The sequence below is a fragment of the Lissotriton vulgaris genome, chromosome 2_1 (genome assembly GCF_964263255.1).
Source record: "Lissotriton vulgaris chromosome 2_1, aLisVul1.2, whole genome shotgun sequence".
NCBI classification, from domain to species: Eukaryota; Metazoa; Chordata; class Amphibia; order Caudata; family Salamandridae; genus Lissotriton; species Lissotriton vulgaris.
The window spans coordinates 1694975367-1694998300 of record NC_141687.1 but is presented as its reverse complement, the minus strand read 5'-3'; the positions used below and the strand labels follow the sequence as shown (position 1 = coordinate 1694998300).

General features: G+C 44.3%; 1 protein-coding gene across 1 annotated transcript in view; it reads right to left on the bottom strand.

The window, feature by feature from the left end:
* The window catches only part of LOC147733121 (uromodulin-like), an 847256-nt gene extending 826378 nt beyond the window's left edge, over positions 1 to 20878 (bottom strand). Inside the window, exon 1 of the mRNA XM_086955851.1 lies at positions 20872 to 20878. Within this exon, the coding sequence (XP_086811977.1) occupies positions 20872 to 20878 (7 nt within the window). The remainder of the gene's footprint in view (positions 1 to 20871) is intronic.
* Between the last annotated feature and the right edge of the window lie 2056 nt (positions 20879 to 22934).

Here is a 22934-nt window from a genome sequence, read left to right as displayed (position 1 = left end):
GGAGTTTATGAAAGAAAAAGGCGTGGATTGGGCATTGAAGACAATGAGAGAAGGAGCTAGAGTGGACGCAAACGCACAAGAGGAAAGAGGGAGAGGCAAGCGAACGCGGCGTACGCCGGAAAGATTTAAAGAGGCGTTGAAAGAGAAGCGGCCCAGGGCAGCTGAGCCCAAACCGGCATCACCAGGTGAGAAGGAGGTGTTAGAGACAATAGACTTGAGCCCGAGCACGAATAAGGACAATGGCGCTCTTGAGGCCAACCATGATATTTCTAATGCTGCGCAAACAGGAGGGGCGCCAGTCGCTACTGCGGAGGCGCCCTGCTCTCAGGTTACTTTACCGCCAGTGGTTGCGCAACAGGGTAGCGGAGTGTCACAAGTTTGGGTGCAATCGGTAGGGGTAGCGCAATTACCAGGAATGCTGTTGACTAATTCACATGGGCAGGCAATCAGTAATGGCCCTGTTAGCACGATGATTCCCACCACAGCATACCCGGGAAGTGGGGGGCCTATAATGATGGGCACCTTCCCGAATGTGGGGTGTGTGCCCCAGGCTCCAACAGTTAACACCGCTGTAAATTTGGCAGGGCCATCAAGTACTCATATGCAAGGGGGGGCTGGGATGCAGATGGCTTGTCAGCCGACTTTAGCATACAGTCCGTTAATGTACGGTTCCGCATCCTTGACCTTATCACCATCCACGGGGATCACTTGGCATGTACCCGCAGACATGAAGGAAAGGATACTAAAGGGCGAATATGTTGATGTGTTCGATATTATTAATGCAGGAGTTGTTCCAGGTAAAGCCAGAGGAGGTAAGGAGGGCGAGTACAAGCAAAAAAAAGGTATGGGTTGACTGGTCCATAAAGAATTGGATCACAGGATTTTCCATTTCTGCCGCAATTATATTGGAGAAATACCCTGGGTTGGGCCCTCAGATGATCAGTTATATATCCTTGATACATGGGGCGGCCTCTGAGTTCCCAGGTGTGGGATGGTTAAAATATGATAACAAATTCAGGCAAATGAAAGCAGTACACCCAGGGATAGCATGAGATCAACGTGAGATCAATTTATGGCACACAGTTTTTTATTCCTCCCCATCAACGTCCAAGACCAGTTCCCCTCAGTGGCGTCACTAAGGTTGGTGTTACCCGGTGCGGGTAACTCATGGTGTCACCCCCTCACGACTTACCGCATGGACCTCCTCCGCTCCGAGTCTGCCAGTGGGCACAGTTGGCAAATAACGGGACCATACAGAATCCTTAGTAACGATTGTAAATTTATTTTGTCACACCCCTATTTGAGTGGATAGCGAAGCCTATAATCATTGCTCCTGAGGAGGGGGCAGCCCTGCTAGCCCAGAGGAGACGGCTTCCCCCTCATTTCATGGCGAACCTGGTGGTTTAACCAGATTTTACTGGTGGATGCGTTTCTTCCAGGCAGCTCTTCACCATGGTGGCGTCATGTGACAATTACACCGTAGTTGAGCCTCCCACCCAGGCTTGGACAAAGGGGGGAGCTGCTCCTACAAGCTATTGCAAATAAAGGTCTCAGTTCAATAGCACATAAATGCCCAATAAAGGACAGCCAAGTATAGCCCCTGCCCCCTTCCTGTACTGTGATGGGAGTGACACAAGTAAATGGTCTGAAAAATGACAGCGCCACAGATTCACCCCTTGTGTCGTCTTCACATTTCAAGTTACAGATGGCTGCCAGTGGCAGGTCCCATGATAGTGAATCTTACAGGTCAGCAAAATGGGTTGCTGGACTGTTCCTTAGATTAGAAAGTGTGTGTAACTGGCGTGACCGAAGGTGAAAGTGTAACACCTCTGGGCATCCATTTTGTTGGAAGTATTTGCCTCACACACCCATGCAGGTGTCATGCTTCATCATCGGCGTTGCTCCTCGTCGGGGAGGCGGTGCAATCCCCGACGGGCTCACCTCGGAGAGGGGCTCTTTGGCGGAGATCTTTTGAATCCAACTGCCTTTTGGTGAAGTGCGGGTGTGTGGGTAGTTAGGACTGTAGCCTAGGTGGTGATTAAAATGGAGTAGAGGGTACCGGAGACTACTTTATTCAGGGGGTCCCCTACTGCAAATAAGGACAATGGCGCTCTTGAGGCCAACCATGATATTTCTAATGCTGCGCAAACAGGAGGGGAGCCAGTCGCTACTGCGGAGGCGCCCTGCTCTCAGGTTACTTTACCGCCAGTGGTTGCGCAACCGGGTAGCGGAGTGTCACAAGTTTGGGTGCAATCGGTAGGGGTAGCGCAATTACCAGGAATGCTGTTGACTAATTCACATGGGCAGGCAATCAGTAGTCTAGGTGCCAACAGGTTAGGTGTAGTGGCCGTAGATTAGATTTGCAACGGACTGGTCAACATGTTTCTCGCATGGGAGAAGTACCCGCGATTCATCAGGACCTCAAGTGGGTAAGAGTAAGGTCTACAAACTATAAACAACATGCAGGTGTCATGTGCCTAATGCCGCAATTGTGGGATGCTAAAAGTTACCTCTGTAGCTTTGTCCTATACCTGGATGGAAAAAATACAGATACAGGGTTAGTAGCATGGATAACCGCCAGAATAGGTGTATGGTGATAACCAAAATAACACACAGTGTCATGCTAGTGAAGGTGTACTAGCGTAAATTCGGCGTGACTGTACTGTGAAAAAGTGGACTAATACTGTCACACCAAACTTATGAAAGTGAAAGATAAAATTCTTAAAACTAAAAGGTTTAAAAACAGCAGCAGTCTATCAGGAGCAACACCCTCCTAATTAATTGGTCAATAAGTACGTGATGAAGTTATGTACACTTGGTGTGCATAGTGTAAAACTCGTCACGAAAAAACCCCAGTGAATCTTACAGCACATTTTTCATTGAATATTAAAATTGTATCAACTTTCAAAGCACAGCAAATAGTAGATGGTGACTTTAAAAAACATCAGGTTACCCGCCCAATCCTATGTACCCATAGACATTCTTTCAGAGAGCACCGAAAATAGACACAAGTAGTGAATCAGAGAGAGAACAAAGTAAAAGTGAGACCAGCCCCCACATGGTGTGTAGCGAGCAAGCGCAGTGAGCAAACACTACTAGGGGGAGTTTGGGGGGTTACACTTCTCCCCTCCCAAGAAAATCTGGGAGACAGAAAGGTCAAAAACAAAGCTTTTTTCAACACATATTAGATTGATAATTGATTTAAGGTTATAATGAGTTATTGACAGTAAAATGTATTCAGAAAGTGGCCGTGGGATATGCTTCTAATAGAAGAATGTCCCCAAATACGATAAAATGTGGAAGCACAAGCCATTTCTCTCCGAGCCATGGAGTTTCTGTCATCATTCAGCACTTCTCCCTTTTCCACAACAGCAGTTAAAACATGAATGGATAAATATCCTAGTTTGCAAAAGTTTTCTAAATAATAATGGCTCAGCCATAATTGCCTCATAATGCAAGATGATGTGACCATTTCAACTAATAAATTGTTTGTAGCTCAAACATATCACAAGTTAAGAAACAATTTGACTTGTGTTGCTGCGGAGTAGATGACATAGCTCAATGTTCTATGTTAGGATTTTAACTTATAAACTGCAAGTAACAAAAGGAACACTCTGAAAAAAACAGTAGCCCACCACCCACTGGCCTATTTACATGATTATGTGTACTTTGTGATCTGCATGGTACATGTTCTTTGCAGCAGGTACATTAACCCTCTGAGCTACCTTTCCTTGAGTCAAATCTTCCATTAGACAAAATTCTGATCTCTCTCTAGGAAGAACATTAATCACCAGTCATCATGACATTTTTGTTGTTACCGAAAATTGCTGGAGGGCAGGGAGGAGGCACTGGTTATTAAGGCTGGCTGAACTTGGTTCCCCAGTTTCAAATTCAGCAGCTCCTCTGCCCATAGTGCCACATCCTCTCCCCCACTGAACACCATACTGCAGTGCCCCACTGAGAAAAACTCAGACTGCCTTCAACTACAACCTAATTGTTGCCACTGCGCTACAAACACCTGGATGCGACTCAATTACGCACTAGGCAAGAAGAGCAATATGTGGCCTACAAAACAAAACTGACAGCATCCTGGAAAAAGCAAACAATCAAAGGGAATGCAAAATGTTGGAAACCATGTGAAATGTAAGCAGGAACAACATGGCTACCTTAACGCTTTTACACTCAGTGTTCAGAAATTAGTGCTTTTGCCTGAAAAGTTAAGGACATGACTCGGGGCCCTGAATGGCCCATTTCAACAGCCATTGCTTATATCCATACAAAACGTAAGCAGTGTCTATGGTAAAAAATACATCTGTAGATGCAGAGCAGCAGTACAAATTTTGTTTTTGAATCCTCACTTTGCAGTACCTCCAAGATTGGTGCACTAGTTCCAAGCCCAGGGAAAACAATGCCAAGACAACAAAAATAGCGCTTCACTGGCAAACTCTGTAAAAGTGGCGCTAAATGTATTTGGGTGTGAATAAAATCTATCTAGCCAGTTTGCTACCACTAGTCTGTCTTACTTTATTTAGTTATTTCTTTTTCATATTTTTTAACTTTTATTCCCGATGCTGCACTTTGGAATTAAATGTCAGAAAAATACATTGATTTCCAGCAAGAACTACAACCCATTACTGGCAGTGGGCAAAAAGAAAGTAAAATAGCAGCTCCTAACAGCGTGGAGAACTCAAAGGCAAATCAGCAGGGCATCCCTTTGGCACTCATGATAAACCCCGCAAGGCCGCAAAAACTATCATCTGCGTCACTCACAAAGTAGAAAGAAAAAAGAAGAGCAGCCTGTGACCGTGTTATTATTGGTGCGTGCCCCCCCGCCCCCCTGCCCCCCTGCCGGTCTGGACGGAGAAACTCACTGACTCACCTGTCCTGCTGTTAGACGGGGGGGGAGGGGTGAGTGGGGGGGGGAATCTACATCGGTCACGGTGGCCGGGGAATAAAATTAAATTATGGCGGACGGTAACTGGTGGTCAAGTCAAGACGTGCCGCCTCTGATCCTCCTGCTGCAGTGCAGGCCAGTCACGTGCTCTTAGGGCCCAATGCTGCGCATGCGGATTCAGAATCAGGGATGGCATGACATCCTCCGCAATCCGCCTGTACGCGGGCCCCCAGTGGCAGTAGATCACTATAGCAGGCACCTCCTCCAGTCCTCCTGAGCAGGAAAGTAAGGTTGCAAGTTGCTGCGAGACAACTGACTGAACTTGCACGTACGTTGCGGTTGCAACGTCGTTTACTAGTTTGACTGCAAGCAAGTCTGCACACTGTTTACAACACAAACTGCTGCTAACCGCCTTGGTGTCACCCCAGTGGGATGGTGACACCCGGTGCGGGCCGCACCCCCCGCACCCCCCTAGTGACGCCGCTGGTTCCCCTGCTCAGAGCCAGTCCTTTCGGAGTGACAGGGGGGCTGGAGATAGAAAACAGGCCTGCTGGCTGTTTAACAAAAACGAGTGCACTAGGGGGACCTCGTGCAAGTTTAAACATTGCTGTTCCTATTGTGGGGGCCCGTCTCACCCTGAAATCAGATGCTTCAAGAAATCAGGAAATCCTAAAGAGCAGTCGGCCCACTCCACTCCAAAAGGGAAGCCACCTAAAGCAGCCGACAGGCCTGCCAACTCCCATTAAAAGACATGTTTTGACACACCTCCTTACCAAATATGACAAACTAGAAGAGGCTCAGTTCCTACATAATGGTTTTACAATCGGTTTCCATATCCCGTCTTCAGCTACCCCCACCAGCGTCCCGCCACACAACCAGAGTTCGGTGCTCCATAATATGGAAGCAGCGCAAAATAGGTTAATGAAAGAAGTTGCCTTGGGGCGGGTAGTGTGTCCATTCAAAAATCTCCCAAACCCTGATCTGGTCTGCTCACCCCTGGGTTTAGTTCCTAAAAAAGAGGAAGGTAAATTCCGCCTGATACATAATCTATCAAGCCCCACAGGGTTATCTGTCAATGACAAACTGGATCCAGATCTCTGCACAGTGCGTTATACAACGTTCGACACAGCAATTGAAAAACTGCAGGCTTTGGGTGAAGGGGCCTTAATGGCCAAATCGGATATTGAGTCAGCGTTTAGGCTACTCCCGGTTCACTTGGAGGATACCAAGTTCTTGGGCTTCACTTTCAAAGAGAATTATTTCATAGATCTGTGCATGCCCATGGGATGCTCTATCGCTTGTGCAGTATTTGAGACGTTTGCCAGGTTCTTAGAATGGGCGGTGGAACAATTCCTGACCTCAGACAAATCCCATGCAGTTGTACACTATTTAGACGATTTTCTATTTCTGGGTCCTAAGGGTTCACAGTCATGCAGGAAGGCCCTACTGGGCTTCCAGCACTTGGCTGAAGCCCTCGGGGTACCATTAGCAGCAGAAAAAACAGAAGGCCCTACTACATGCCTGACATTCCTGGGCATTGAAATCGATACCAGAGAAGGCGTTTGCAGGTTACCCATGTTCAAAGTGGCTGCCTTTAAGGCTGCGATTGATGACTGCTTAAAATCAAAGAAAGTTACATTACACCAGCTACAAGTCTTGGTAGGGCAACTGAACTTCGCCTTGAGGGTCATACCAATGGGCAGGGCATTTTCCAGGAGTATAGCAAGGGCAATGTTGGGGCTTCGCGCAAAGCACCATAGAGTTAGACTCTCAGCTGATGTGAGGAGGGACTTGATTACCTGGAAGTGTTTCTTACAGAACTTCAATGGCTCGGTGTTATGGCGGACACAGAGCACCTCAAATGCGGACCTTGAATTGTTCACTGATGCAGCAGGGAGTGTTGGCTTTGGGGCAATTTTGGGCCCTAGGTGGTGCATGCAGTATTGGCCAGAGGACTGGGCACAACAGGGTCTGACACGCAATGTTACTTTCCTGGAACTGTTTCCCATAGTGGTGGCGTTACATTTGTGGGGTGATACGCTCGCAAACAGACACATTGTATTCTGGTCAGACAGCATGTCAGTAGTGATGGTGATCAATAACCAGAGAGCAACTTGCACATGGGTGCTGCGCCTACTAAGAGAACTAGTATTGCAATGTATGAGTCACAATGTACATTTCACTGCAAGACTTGTCCCTGGCGTTGAGAACCAAGCAGCTGACGCCTTGTCTCGTTTTAAGTTGACAGAATTCCGCGCACATTGGCCACAAGGAGAGAAGACAATGACAACCTTCCCAGCGGGGCTATGGAAGTTTGGTGCCCCACAGCCTCCGAGTTGATAACTGCATCCCTGGCCCCCAAGACTAAGAGTATGTATCAGAGGTCGTGGGAATGTTATCAGATATACTTAAGGGGAGCGGGCCTAGTGGATGCTTTTATACCCCTGAGCGTATTAGGCTTTATAGTACATCAGAGAGGGAGTGGGAAATCAGTGGCATTGATGAAGAGACAGCTGTCAGCGTTGGCATTCTATGCGGGCTTAAAAGGGGTTACGGACCCAATGAAGGATCAGAGAGTGAGGAGAGCCGTGAAGGGATGGGAGCGGTTAACACCGGGTGTGAAGGACTCGAGAAGGCCCATAGATGTGAGTAAGTTAGTGAAGATCTTAGAGACCCTGCCGTTGGTTTGCTTTTCCCCTTACGAAACTCAGCTATTTAGGGTAGCGTACGTGTTAGCCTTTTGTGGAGCACTTAGGATTTCTGAGTTGCTCCCGGCCTCTAAGGCGGATAGGGAAGGAGGTATAAGGTGTGCAGACATAATCGAGTCAGAAGATGTCCTGAGAGTCAGGGTTCGAAGGTCAAAAACAGATCCTTTGGGCAAGGGGACTTAGCTACAATTAGGCAGAGTGGCGGGGGAGTCTTACTGCCCAGTTAGGCTGATGAGGGAGTTCATGCAAACCAGGCCTCAAGGGGGCGATGACAGAGTGTTGCTCCATAGGAACGGCTTACCCCTCACCAAATTTCAGTTCACAAGGGTAGTTAAACTGACCTTGTCAAGGATGGGTGTTGACCCGGCCGACTTCACATCCCATTCCTTTCGTATCGGTGCAGCAACCACAGCCGCAGGCCTGGGGTTGCCGGAACAGACTATCATGAGATTAGGACGTTGGAAGTCAACATGCTATGAACGTTATGTGCACCCGCAATTAGTATGAAAGTCACCCTTCATAACCCCCCCTCCCCACTTTCAAAGGCGGTTCTGACCATTTCTTTCGATATTTACCCTAGGTACTACCTCCCAAAGAACCCAAATATGTTGGTGCGGCCACTCCTATATTCGCAGGGCGGGGTTGATCTTCAAGGAAACGCTCGAGAGAAAGGCACACGTGGCGCAAGGATGGGACCACCATTGGGTAGGAGTAGGTGGTCAACACTTAGCTGACATCCCGAATGATTTGAGGGCGGCCTTGGACAGAGGCATGCCCTATCCCGATGTATTCGTGTTGCACTGTGGAGGCAACAACATGATACCGGCTGGAAGGAGAGGGGTGAAAGAGTTTTTGTTTACTACGCTAGCAGCAGTCAGAAATATTTTGCCAAAGGCCATGTTACTATGGTCTGAAGTCATTCCAAGGCAGACATGGTTGCGGGGCGCACCCTCGAAGGCAGTGAATAAATCAGTCAAAAGGTTGAACCAGTCAGTGGCCGAAATACTTCAGAGGTCTAGCATTCGAACTATTCGTCACAAGCTAATACAAACGTCCAGGCCGGAGCTATATGCGGCGGACGGAGTGCACCTATCAGAGGCGGGCACTGAAATTTTTATACAAACAGTCTTAGGGGCCATTTCCGAAGCTCTGGAGTGCAGGGGAGGAAGACGAGTCCGCCAGTAAGCGCCTCGCCCTGTGGCGGGGTCCTGGACAAGAGTATCACAGGAACTTCTTTGGGCAGTGCCAGTTTTACCTCAGAACAGGTTTTTAAATCATCATGGGCTCCGGGCTGGCGGGAGAGTTGGGGCTGACCTGCTGGTGGCCCTGGCTTCTCTAGCCCTACCCTGGAAGCCGCTGGTTGCCACAAGTGGTGGCAGATTATTTACCTGCGGCTCTGTGACCGGAAGGTGGTTAACTTAAGGAGAGCAGGCTAACTTGGTTGTGGCCTGCTGGCACAACCCGAAGGTCAACCAAAAGCCCATTGGAGAACGGGCTGTAAAAGAGTAAATATGTATATAAGTGTGAGTATCTTAATACTGTGATGTGAAAATAATTTTGAGTTTTAAATAAAGAAATGCAGGTCAATGAAGTAATTGACCTGTTAACGTATCTTAATAAAATATGCACACTGCGGAAAATCAAACAAGGCTCAGGTGTTTAATTTGAGAAGGGGCTTTAATGTGTTGGGGGGAGTGTGCACTTTGTATGCCATCTATCCCTTTTCTATGGACGGTGGAATGTATTCATCTTTCCTTCCGCTCACCTCCTCTCCAGTTCAGCTCTTCCGTCCCTTCAACTGCAGCACGTCAGGCTGACGGCTTGGGTGTCAGAGGGCAGGGCAGGCTAGGAGGGGCAGTCAGGATGCTCAGGTCAGCAGCTCTTGACATTCAACATTACACAAACCACCAACCATGAAATCATACAAGAAACACTGGGGCTCATGACACGAATGGTGTTCATCTAAAGAATCGTATCCTTTATCCATTGATCCTTTCCAGGTTTTGTTACTCCAAAGAGATGGGTTTTTAGAAGGGTATCTTCATCAACTCTTTCCTCTCAGTTGGCAGCCATAAAAGTACTAAAGGCCTCATTTACCCAAAAATTGGCATTGGGCAGTGCCACAAGTCTTTCTGCTACGCTACCCCACACCAATTTAAAAGGGCAGGAATGCACTATATTAACGTGCATTCCTGACTTTTCAGCCAGTGCCGGTGCACAATTTGGTGCTTGGCACCAATAGAGGCACCCTTGAACTGTAGTGCAAGGGTGTCTATGTTGTTGGCTGGATTGTTTTTGTGCAGGAAGCAGGGCAGCTCCTCCACTTTGGCAGAGGAGTGTTGCCCCACTGCTGCTACCCAACAGGGGCAGAAGTAAAAAAGAAATGGTACTAAAATTATTTTAATACCATTTTCATTTTCAGTGTTGCCTCTGCTAGGTAGCGGATTTGCGGGGCTGGGCCATCCTTCTGAACTTCAGGAGGAGGAGCTGTGGACACTACTAAATGTGCATGATGGTTTGTTCAGTCATTTTAGGACGGGCAGCGAGTCCTGCGCACTTAGCATTTCTCTACCCGGCTGTGTTGTACAGCCAGGTGGAGAAAAGCCACCAGCTTCTAGGCACTGTCTGAGTGGCAAAAAAGGCCACTCACAAATATTAATTCCAGCATGAGAGAAGCGCTGGAATTGGCATCCGGGACCCTTTGCAATGTGCATCAGTCAGGGATCAGAAGAGGAATAAGACACAGCGCCAGGTAAGTTGCTATTTATTTCTTTAAATACTTTTTAATGTATTTATGTCCACCCCTTTCCTTGCCAACCTATCGCTTTGCATAAGGGTCAGCTGCCACTGGAAGGAAGAAGCACCTACCTTCACAATAACAATCCAGACAGGCACATTCCTCGTTCTATGTGTGCTGCAGAACGCAGCACACATGGAAAAAGGAAAAAACTAGGAGAAATAAAAACATTTCTCCTTATTACGCCTGCGCTGAGGAGGCATAACGTTTTGCCGCTGCCCTAGATTTACCTGTTTTTTAAAAATCAGGGGCAGCGTCAAAATCCATGGGTTTTGTGTTGGAACACCCACCGCAACAACTATGGAATGCCCCCTTGACGCAGAGTACACCAATGCAGCACTTTGCGCTGCTTCGCCTTAATCCATGTCTATGAGGCCATGCAAAGCCACACAGCGTGGCTTTGCATCGCCTCATAGATATGAAAGAGAGGCATGTGCCATCGGAGTGTCAAAAAAGTGATGCTCTGGTGGCAGAGGTCTCTTGTAAATAAGCCCCTAAATATACATTTCTCTAAAATCTGCCATTTGGTTCAAGACGTTCAAGGGGTTTTATACGTTAAAAAAAACTTATTTCAAATCTGGTTTAAGATAGTTTTAGGTGTCAACATTCAGAGTCTTTTCAGCATCTAGAAAGGTCAGATATAGCTTAGTTATCAGCTAAAACACCTTTTCTGGTGCCATTTAGCTATGTGAAGTGGTTTGGTGTTTAGAGAGCATTAACGTCATCATTCGCTTACTTAAGATTCTTCCCAGATGAGGAAGTCCTTAACTAATATCCTATATTGGTTCCAAGGATTAGTTCTTCCTTATACTTAGGACAGGAAGTGGTATTACCAGCAGCAGTGGGTAATGTCAAATCAAAATTGTAGGGGCAGCGTGGGGGCAAATATTTAAAAAAAAAAAAACTTACCTACTTCTCCCGCTGCCGTTCCATCTGCTGGATGCCCATGTGCTCCCTTCTTCTGTAAGTCCCTGGACCAGTATAGGTTTCCAGACTCCCCACCCAATCCAAACGCTGATCTCATGCTGTGAGAGCTGCACCTGGATTGGTCCGAGCGGCCTGGTTACGGCTCACAAAGGGCGTGGGAGCCTGTGCCATTTTTCCCACCGAGCTGTTGAAATTCTAAGTGCGCATGTCTGTTTGCCCAGCCTAAGATGACTGGCCAAACTGACATGCACACTTACTAGTGCCCCCCTCCTCCTTTCGGTCCCTGGCTAGTGTTGAGAGGATTGCCGGACCCGACCTAGACTGGGCAGCATTCACTGCCAAGTGAAAAATAAAATTATAATAACATTGTTTTATTATTGTATTATTTTTCATTCCCAGTGGGGCGACGCTCCTCCACTATTGCAAATGAGCCGCCGCTTATTACCAATTTCTTCTATCAAAAGCAGATGGTATTCCTTTTCCACTGGATGTTAAAAGAGTGTTGCCTCTCTAGCAAAGCTGAACTGAGGAGTTGAGAACGTCCATCTTGCTTTTTGTGTCGTATGGGTCTGCAAATAAGGGGAGTAAGGCCTCAAAGTAAACAATCACTAGAGGGATTAGCCAGTCAATAACTCAGGCATATACATCAGTGCGATGGGTCATTTCTTCTAATATCCAGGGGTAGCCTACCAGAGGAGTGGCAGCTTCATAGGCACAAGTAGGTAGGGCTTCTCTTCCCGCAATAGGTAAAGCTGCGACATGATCATCCTATCAGACCTTCAGTAACATCACCAATTAGAATTCTGAGATACTGCAGATCCTTTTAGTTCTATAGTTTTGAAAACGAGAATAATGCAATTGCCAAATGAAATAAGTTTGTTTGAGCATCTTAAGTGTTGGTGCAATTATCTGCTTAGTAAAGTCTCACAGTTAAGAACTGGAATGAGGAGAATGTAGATGAGGCAGTAATGCCCCACTTACATAGCCGTAATCTTCATTAAATCTCAACTGGATTTGTGGGTTCCCCGATGCTCTTTTTTGACCACCGGTCTCAATGGCAATTTTAGCACTCGCAAGACTCCCTGAACTCAAGACAGTCTCCCTCATTTGCATGCAAGCCTTGTGATGATTTTTTAAATCAAAAGCACCATGACATCGACAGCTGAAAAGAATGTTTTCAAGTTCAACATTAAATTACCCATACCTCCATAAAATTACTAATATTAACAACAAACATTGACAAAGATACACTTAGGAAAAGAGAAACAGAGAGAGATGTATTCTTCATGAATAACATAATACAAACTGAATTACTATTGTCATTTACTAAGATTACCACTCGCTGAATGGCCTATTTATATCAACATCTGAAGGATAGCAGTTTAATTAGCCCTGCTAGGGTTTAAACATATCCAAGCAACCCAAGTGCAAATGTCTGCAGCACGCACATAACCTACTGCACTGTTTCACAAGGTCGGAAATGATGACCTGCAGGTCACAGGAGGGTCTCGGTAAGAATTGCAGGAATCCACTGTACATCAGTACTAGGATTTCAACAGGTGCTCTGCTGATTACATGCATTGCTGCTAATATATAGCTTGCTGCAATGGGTGGTGCCAAGGTATCCTGGACAGAGCTTACGCTGCAAAATGTGCCAGAAGTAAAGGTGGTGCCGTAGGAGCAGCATATAGTGAAATGTCGACCAGCGCACTGAATGCAGGGGCCTGAGAACAGGCCAGCGGGGAGTCAGGGTCAGACGTTTACGAAGACAGCAAAAAGAGACCGAGAGTCAAAGTGAGGGCCTGAAGGCTAGCAGAGGTACTCTGAGGCTATGTAACTGCCTGAGAGCTTTAGGAGGCATAAGTGGGGCTGTGAGACAGGATCAATCATCAGTAGAGGCGGTTATAGTAGTATTAGCTGCTAGCATGGTAAGGCCTGAGGCAATGTGAGGAGCCAGCAATCTGTGCTTCTCAGGGCTAGGTAAGGATCTCTTGGGATGTGCTTAGGGTATCTAGTGCCCTCTAAGCCAGCAGTTGATACATTTTTGTAGGCTGAAGGCAGTGTAAACCTGTCTGTAGAGAGCCCAGTAATGGGTTTCACAAACTTTGAGTACATGCATAGTGGATCTGAAGGCCTGTCTGACAGGTGGCTGAGGTTGTCTCAAGGCTGGTCAAGTGACTCTGAGTACTGAACAGGAATGGAACTGATTGACTAAGGCAATAGCATATCGCAGGGTTGGATAAGGGTCTTCAAGAGTTTGCTGAAGGTCTCTGAGGGCTGACAGAGGTGATGTAAGAGCCTTCTAAGAAATTAGGAGATTATATAAAAACACAAATAATAGAAGACAGAATGGCAAGAGGATGGCTCAGTGAATTAACACACACAACAAATGTTGTGGTTAAAATATCACTAGTTAAAGTCTTCGTAAAGAAGGCTTAGACCTCCATCCTTTGTTTACACACAGCGGTTAATTTGAGCCAGTGGTTGCTGGTGGGCAGCACAGAAATTATGTATGCCCACTGGGACTCTTTACATTGTCTCGTGGGAGGCAATCCTGGTGATGAAAAAATACAGTTAGAAGGAAGTCCCACAGTTTTATAGTTGTGCCTGTTCGGATCCCTTGCTACCCCTCCTATGACAAAGCCCTATCATGGTGGACTAATTATTATTTTGTCACACATGCACCACTTCCCTGCTCGGGCCATAGATGGGCCCAGGCTGTTGTTGGTACGATAGTCTGCATCTACTGGACAACCCAGTTCCCCAAAGCAGCCTGCCTATTGGAACCCACCAACAGCGACGGGTGTCTGCTGTTGAGTTCCTACAGGTGACCATTCTACAACTCCTACCTGCTGTAGGCCGCAGTTGCATTCTGAGACTGTCTGGGACTGAAGTGCCTGACCCCCACATCCTGCATTCTCTTAGGGTGGGTGATGCCCATATCCTTGTAGTGCTGTGCAAACCTGTTCCAGGCAACTGCGCAGAGCCATGCCTACAACAGTGCACCCCTCCAAATGGAATAGGAGGTTCAAGAGCATTGGAAGAAGGGTGAAGAGTATAGAGGAGCAAGTGGGAAAAGGATTATCAGAAGGAAACGGGCAAAAAGAGAAGGCATGGGGTGAGTAGAAAGAGAGGAGAGGTATAATAAAAATAAGGAAATCAGAAATACAGGGAGAGAGGTCACAAACAAGGAGGGAAAAGCAAAGAGAGAAAGGGGGTAGGGTGGAATCAGAATTTATTTTTTGTTATAATCAATTGGTCTTGTCATAAATAAGTATGTAAACCGCTAGAAATAGAAGAGGTGACCAGTGCCCTCTCCAATGGTTCATCCACACATTAGCCATGGAAATAGAAATAGGGAACAGCATTCTCCCTAGGATGGCAGCCACTTTGAAAAGGTCTTTAGCTCTCCTTCAATGGAAATAGAAAAAGGGTGTAATCCTCTTATGTGGATGGCAGCCATCTTGGGGTGGTCAGTACTATTCAAGTTCCTTACTTTACTATGAGCAACCACCCTCTACAATATGAACTATCATAAAAGAATACACTCGCCATTAGGAATCCAGACGGTAATGGAACAAGGTCTGCCTGGATGAGATCTTTACAAGAAAAGGAAGGCTAAAACAGATCTATGCCGCAAGCAACAACATTAAGGCAGGCACATTGGATTAGCTCCCACTCAAGGAGGCATCAGTTATCAGTGTATATCCTACATCACAGAACCCTAAACAACCGTGGAAACATTTAATTGAAGATATCTGTATATTCTACCTCCTGTCACAAAACAGACACAGTACTGAGAACTCAAAAGTAATGAAGACTGTAATTATTACTCATAATCATGTAGGAGACCTGTCTAAACAAGCATTTGCAATGCAATAGGTCTAGCATTTGGAAAGTTTGAGCTATTGGTATTGGCTTTGTCATTTACAATGCCAATAGTTATAACTTTCGCAAATGTGACACCAATAGCATTTGTAATGCAATATGTGTTGTATTTACGTGACTTACATGTATTGATATTACAAATAACGATGGCTTTTAATTTGTTTTCAATAATTAATACTTAAATAAAAGTTATTGTAATTTATAATGGCAATAGCTTAAAGTTTTGTAAATAACTTTTGTGAAGATTATGTTCAGTGTATTTTATTGTGATGAAAATCCAAGAACACAAGTGAAATATTAACATCTTTTTGTTACATTTGTAATAAAGCTTGAAACATTGAGAGAACATATGTGAACCAGGTGTTGTTGAATGGTTGCACAGATTGATGCTGTGGTAGTGCTGATTGATGTTGTGATGGTGAACGAGTGATGCTGTGGCGTTCAGTGGTGCTGTGGTAGCGCATAGTGGTGTTGTGGCGCCCCTGAGTGATGCTGTGGTGGTGCGGAGTGATGCTGTATGCTATGCTATGTTTTAGTTTGCTATCCTATGTTTTGTTTTGTTATGCTAAGCTATGTTTTGCTATCATATGGTTTGATTTGTTATGCTATGCCATGCTGTTTTTTGTTATGCTATGCTATGTTTTGTTATGCTATGCTATGTTTGGCTATGCTATGCTTTGTTATGCTATGTTTTGTTGTGTTTTATTATGCTATGCTTTGTTTTGCTGTGCTATGTTTTGTTATGCTATGCTATGTTTTGTTGTGTTTGGTATGCTATGTTTTGCTATGCTATTACATGTTTTGTTTTGCTATGCTATGTTTTGTTGTGCTTTGTTGAGCTATGCTATGTTTTGTTGTGTTTTGCTATGTTTTGTCATGCTATGTTTTGTTATGTTATGCTGTGTTTTGTTATGCTATGCTATGTTTTGTTATGCTATGCTATGTTTTGCTATGCTATGCTTTGTTATGCTATGCTATGTTTTGTTATGCTATGTTTTGTTGTGTTTTATTATTCTATGCTTTGTTTTGCTATCCTATGCTTTGTTTTGTTATGCAATGCTATGCTTAGTTTTGCTATCCTATGTTTTGTTTTGTTATGCTATGCTATGTTTTGTTGTGTTTTGTTATGCTATGCTATGTTTTGTTTTGTTTTCCTATGCTATGCTTTGTTATGCTATGCTATGTTTTGTTATGCTATGTTTTGTTATGCTATTCTATGTTTTGTTGTGTTTTGTTATGCTATGCAATGTTTTGTTATGCTGTTTTGTTATGCTATGATTTGTTATGCTATGTTTTGTTATGCTATGCTAAGCTTTGTTTTGTTATGCTATGTTGTGTTCTGTTATGCTATGCTATGTTTTGTTGTGTTTTGTTATGCTATGCTATGTTTTGCTATGCTTTGCAATGGTATGTTTTGTTATGTATGCTATGTTTTGTTGTGTTTTGTTATGCTATGCTATGTTTTGTTGTGTTTTGCTATGTTTTGTTATGCTATGTTTTGTTGTTCTATGCTTTGTTTTATGTTATGTTATGCTATGTTTTGTTATGGTATGCTATGTTTTGTTCTGCTGTTTTGTTGTGTTTTGTTATGCTGTGCTATGTTTTGTTATACTATGCTGTTTTGTTTTGCTATGCGTTGTTATGTTATGCTATGCTTTGTTTTGTTATGCTATGTTTTGTTATGCTATGCTATGTTTTGTTGTGTTTTGTTATTGTATGTGTTATTTGTTGTGTTTTGCTATGCTATGCTTTGTTTTGTTATGCTATGCTTTGTTTTGTTATGCTATGCTATGTTTTGTTTTGCTATCCTATGCTTTGTTTTGTTATGCTATGCTATGTTTTGCTATCCTATGCTTTTTTTGTTATGCAATGCTATGCTGTGTTTTTTTTTTATGGAGCATGATCTGTAGTATTCAATCAAACATTTTCTTTACAAAAGAATGAATTCTTAATGAGACAGTAGTAAATCAGGAAGGTTGATAGGAATAAAATACGTACGAAAGAAAGAACAATAAGAAAAATATAAAAAAGACATAGAACAAAACCATTACAACCCAATACATTTGCACGACTGATATGAAAAAAAAAGAAAAGAAAAGAATATAAAGTAAAAATTTACACAGTTTGCCTCGTTATATCATGTCGGCCCTTCTCTTATCAGGGGGGAGATCTTACATTGGAGTACCAGTTGGAAATTGGGGCCCAGATCTGGGTAACCCGGGCTCTAGCTTTCCTACCTCTTGTGCTATATATAGCTATCTCCTGCTTATATGTGGCAAGAAATCGACTAAGCCACATCTGAAAGGTGGGTGCATTGGGATCTTTCCAACAGGCCCCCAGAATAATACGAAAGACGGCAGTGCCCAGGAAGACAATCCTCTGTTCCTCCAAAGTGTAACCTAAGGATTCGTCGTGACCTAGAAGAAATAGGGTAGCGGAGGATCTAAGATTCCGCCCGAAAACTTGAGCCCAAAATCCTCCAATCAATGTTTGTAAATTATCTATTTTCGGACATTCGGCAAACATGTGAATTAAATTTGTTTGTCCCTGTCTACATCTGGGGCAGCAATCATCTACTCGTAATCCCCAAGTGAAGAGTTTAGCCGGAGTAAAGTAAAGGTTGTAAATAGTTTTAAAATATTGTGCTTTAAGGTTAGGTGCTAAAAATAATGTTGTGTAAAGAGTTAGGGAATAGTCGATATCTACATCTGGGTTTCCGAGTTTTTGTGCCCAGGATCTCTCAACACGATCTAGATCGTCATTAGAGGATTGAGAAAATATATCATATAAAGTACCTATCCTAGTAGCTCGTTTCTCGATAATAGAGAAAAAATAAAAACTATCTAAATTAATATTAAGTTTAGAGTTACGGATATTGGTATAGACTTGGAAATATTTTAGATAATCTGTGGATGGTACATCAAATCTCTGTTGTAATCCCTCGAAAGATGGAATAGCATTCTGTCCAAAAAAATGACCAAGTGTATATATGCCTAAATTCTCCCATCTCCTAGAGACATTATCTATCAAAGATGATGATATGATCTTACTATGCCAAAGAGAGGTGTATCTTGTTATTTTGGGTATGCCTAGTTGTTTAGAGGCAAGTTTCCAGATTTTCCATGCGTCTCCAATCACCTTAAACTTGGTCTTTTTATAATATGATGCTTCGAGTTGTTTCAAAAATAGCCCTCGACATTTATCACCTAGTCCAAGTTCGAAAATAGAAGGGATATAAGAGTCTATGTTGGGTAGATTGGAAGGTTTAACTTTAAAGAGCAGGCCCATTTGTTGGAGTAGTGTCGCCCAGAGATAGAATGTCAAGTTCGGGATACCAAGGCCGCGCCTCTATGTAGGGGGAGAGTTAGTGATGGTAATGCTCTCCTTATTTTGCCATAATTCCATATAAATTTAGATATTGTGGAATCAAAGATTTTAACAATACTACCGTCGGTCATCAAAGGAATAGCCCGGAATAGATAGAGTATTCTAGGAAATATACTCATTTTAATATAATTCGCTCTCCCTATTATTGAAAGATGTAAGTTATCTACCCTCTTAAGATCTGTTTTTACTGCCTTGATCAAAGGATCATAATTAAGCCTGTTAATATCTTTTACCTCAGGAGAAATATTTACACCGAGATAGGTTGCATTTTTGACTTTATAGGGACTGTCATATATGATATTATTTGTACATACAACCATGGTTTTATCTCTATTAAGTGAATAGCCAGAGTAGGATCCAAAAACCTGGGTTATTTGTTCTATTTCTGCTACTGCATCGGCCGGTTTGGTTGTAAGCACGGGAATATCGTCGGCGTATGCCAATATTTTAGTATAATATGAACCCACCTTAACTGGTTGTCTTTGGGGGGAGTTAAGAAGCTTTAAAATTAAAGGATTAATTACTAGGGCAAATAATATCGGGGAACAAGGACAGCCCTGCCTAGTGCCTCTTTGGACCTCTACAAACTCTGACTCAAAGCCTTCAATGGATAGTTTAGCCCTAGGGCTGATATACAGGGCTTTTAGGGCTTTAATAAAGCCTGGGCCAAAGTAGTTAAATTCCATAATTTCCCATAAGAACCGCCAAGACACTCGATCAAATGCCTTTTCGGCATCGAGTAGGACCATCGACATCTCTCCCCCCGTGGCGCCCATGATGTCGAATAAGGCAATGACTCTACGGGTATGATCAGTCGTTCCCCTCCCCGGGATAAAGCCATGTTGCCATGGGGATACGAGATATTCGATGACCCCCCTCAGTCGGTTTGCAAGTATCTTGGAGTATAGCTTTGAGTCAGAGTTTATGAGTGATATGGGTCTATATGAAGATGGGAGCTGGGGGGTTTCCCCTTTTTTGGGAATATCGCTATATTAGTGTGTTTCCAAGACTCTGGTGTAGCTGAGTGATGTTGTACCCCTAGAAACAGGTCTAATAAATAGGGTAGTATATGTTTGCCCAACAACTTATACAACTCTAGGGGGATCTTGTCAGGACCAGCCGCCTTCCCGTTAGCTAGGTCCGATAATGCAGTTTCTAATTCTTCCATTGTGATTTCTTTCTCCAGTTCTTCTCTATCTACTCAATCGAGTATTCTAGATAGCTCTGGTTCCGGTAACCACTCACTGAGAAAGTTTTTCGTGTCTCTTGTAAATAGATGTTCATTATCATTTTGATATAGTTTTTGGTAATATTTTCGAAACACCTCTACAATATCTTGAGGGGAGGTGTACTGTTGACCCTCATACTCGATATTCTTTATTTTATTGTACGTCTGTTTTTGTCTAGTTTTAAGAGCTAATTGCCTCCCTACTTTTTCCCCTGCTTCATAAATTCTATCTCTATTGGCTTGATATATTTCTGCTGCTTTTTGAGTTAGCGAGCTATTAATTTCTGTTTTTAGAATCAATAGTTTTTGCATTGTGTCAGAGGTTGATATTCCTTGCTGAATTTGTTTAGCATGTACTATTTCCAGGTTAATGAGTTCTGCGTTAAGTTGTTTATTGATACTATCTTGAGTTTTCTTACAGTTTGCTACAAACGCTATAGTCTCTCCCCTCATTGCTGCCTTAAAACAGTCCCATACACTGAATATGGGTGCGCTATATTGATTATAATCAAAGAAAGATTGAGCATATAATGTAATATGATTAATATAGTCTGGGTTGGTAAGAAGCTTTCGATCAAATGACCATTGGATATTAGGTCTATTAAAACTATCCAATTCAAAAATTAACGTTAGTGCATTGTGGTCAGAGATGGTTTTGGGGGATTTCATTATGTCTATTAGGGCTGTCTTATGTAGTGATGTCATAATGTAGTCTAATCGAACATACTTATTGTGGGGATAAGAATAATAGGTGAAGCCGTTTTCATTCTGCTTCAACAAATCCCAAGTATCCAATAAGTCGTGACTATCCATCAGATGGGATACTGCCCTGTAGACTGTGGGTTTACGGCCACTATAATTCTGTGGGAGTCTATTGTTTACTAGTTTTTCAATATTTAAATTAAAATCCGCACTCAGGATAAGTGGGCCGGCCCAGGACGCCAGTTCTAATTCAAGTTCGATAAAGAGTTGTGGGTCATCCAAATTAGAGCCATAGAGTGAACAGATGGTTATATCCGATTCTAATTGGACCACAGCCCACCTGCCATGTTTGTCGACAAGTCGGCGTCTAGGACTCCCCAAACCGGGTCTTGCCAGGATAGCAACCCCCCCCCCGTATTTTAGACGTTTGAGATGTTGCTGCTATCAAATTAAATCCAGGAATTTTTAATAAGTTTTTATCACATCCAGCTATGTGGGTCTCCTGAATACAGAGGATGTCGACAGGATCCTGACGTAACAATTGAAAAAGTTGGGCCCTTTTTCTCCCATCGTTAAGACCCGCTACGTTCCAACATCGCAATTTTACTCTCCCCATTCAAAACTAGTCCTCGAGCTTCCATCTGACATCACTTAGTTCTGCTTCATGTAGTTCAACTTGTTCCTGTGTGGCCGTAGCCTCTGCCTCATTAATGACTATACGGTCTTCCATTTCTGTCAATCTGGCGTTGAAGGTGTTAACTGATCTTGACAATTTACGCACTACACCCTGAACCTTATGTAGAGCTAATTGTGCTTTGCGTCCATCCCTTGATGTTTCTTCTCGATGGGAAGCGATAGCCTGGAGGACTGTATCCATCACCGTGGAGAGCGTGGCATCCTGTTGATGTGGAGAGCACCGATGTGTTGGACGGGGGCCGGTGGCATGTTCTTGAGACCCCAATGCAATAGAGGGGGAGTAATCCCAAGTCAACCCCTGGGCACTTTTCTTCCGTATGGTAGCTCTTTTATTTGCCCTGGATTCTGCCGTTCTCACTTCGTGGTCACTCTCCGTCTCGGAACCAGTGTTAGTTTCAATATCAAGTTCAGAGTCATCTGACCATCTTGCATCTTCTATCCCTTCTGATATTGAGTAGAAGTCTGAGGGATCCCTGTCGGTGTCGGCAGGATCGAGGGTTATCTCGTCTCCATCGATTTTCTCCTTGCTATCAGGGACCTCTAGCAAATCCCCCAGATTTTTTGAAGTGTCTCTAAAGTCTGATGTCCCCAGATCACTCTCTAGAGCATTGCATATGGGCTGGTATTGCGGTGTTTGCCCTTCCTGCACAGCAACAGTCATTGGGGTTTTACAGACCGTTGGTATAGTTTCAAGTACTGTTACTGGTGCTGGCGCTGATAAGCCTGCTGGAGTGGTCTGTATCAGTGATGTTGAAGAGGCCAACGAGACAGTAGAGAAAACTGGAGTATCACATAGGGAAAGATTCTCCATACCTTGTATTCCCGCGTTAGGGTCTGCCCCAGCCTGAGGGTCTAGTATTCCTGCCAACTCAACTGTAGGCTTCTTACATATCACAGAGGTGTCCTCTTCTATAGTTATAGAAGCATTTGAGCTAATGTTCATTAGTTCCAAATCCTCGGTTATGCCATTCTGACTTTGCCCACTAGATGTCACTGTAGACCCTGGAATAGCTCTCAGGATAGCCGCGGTTGATGGCAGAGCTGCTGGTTTTTGTAGTGGAGGGGCAGCGGTCAGGACCGGAGCAAACACTGGAGCGGGAGTCTTTCGAGCAGTTCAATCACAGATGGACCAGCTACGGGCGTATTCGGCTGTTGTCTTGAGCCCTTTGCTGATTTTCCAGCTCCCGCGTCGAGATCGGTAAAATCGCCGCTGCCCTCCAAACGTGTGCCGCCTCGCTTTGCAACGAACTCCTTGTCACGCAGAGCCTGCTTCGCTGCTCTAGTCTTGGCTGCAGCAGCGGCTATCGAAGCGGCGTTTTTCGGCACCATGCCACAGGGAACACAGGAGACACTCCGTAAAGGCGGAGCTGTGCCCGAGAGCCGAGCCGGTTGATCTAGCTCTAGTGGTCTGTCTTGTTTCACTCGCGTAGCTCCCCCACTGGTCTGTAGGCGGGCAATGAATCGTAGCACAAGTACTCCGATCAGGGAAGTACAAAATGAGAAGCGTAATTGTAGTGCACTCGGGTCCGGTGCAGACATCAAGAGCCGATCTTCCGCTCTGTTCCCAGACATCACGCCAGGATCGCCATCTGGGATTTAAAAAGCAGCGAGGAATGGGGTAAGTCCTTTTACTTCCATTATTACTTAATTTAAACGAGACATCTTTGTTTTTTCGTCTCTATACTGCTTTTCAGAGCGCTGGCTTGG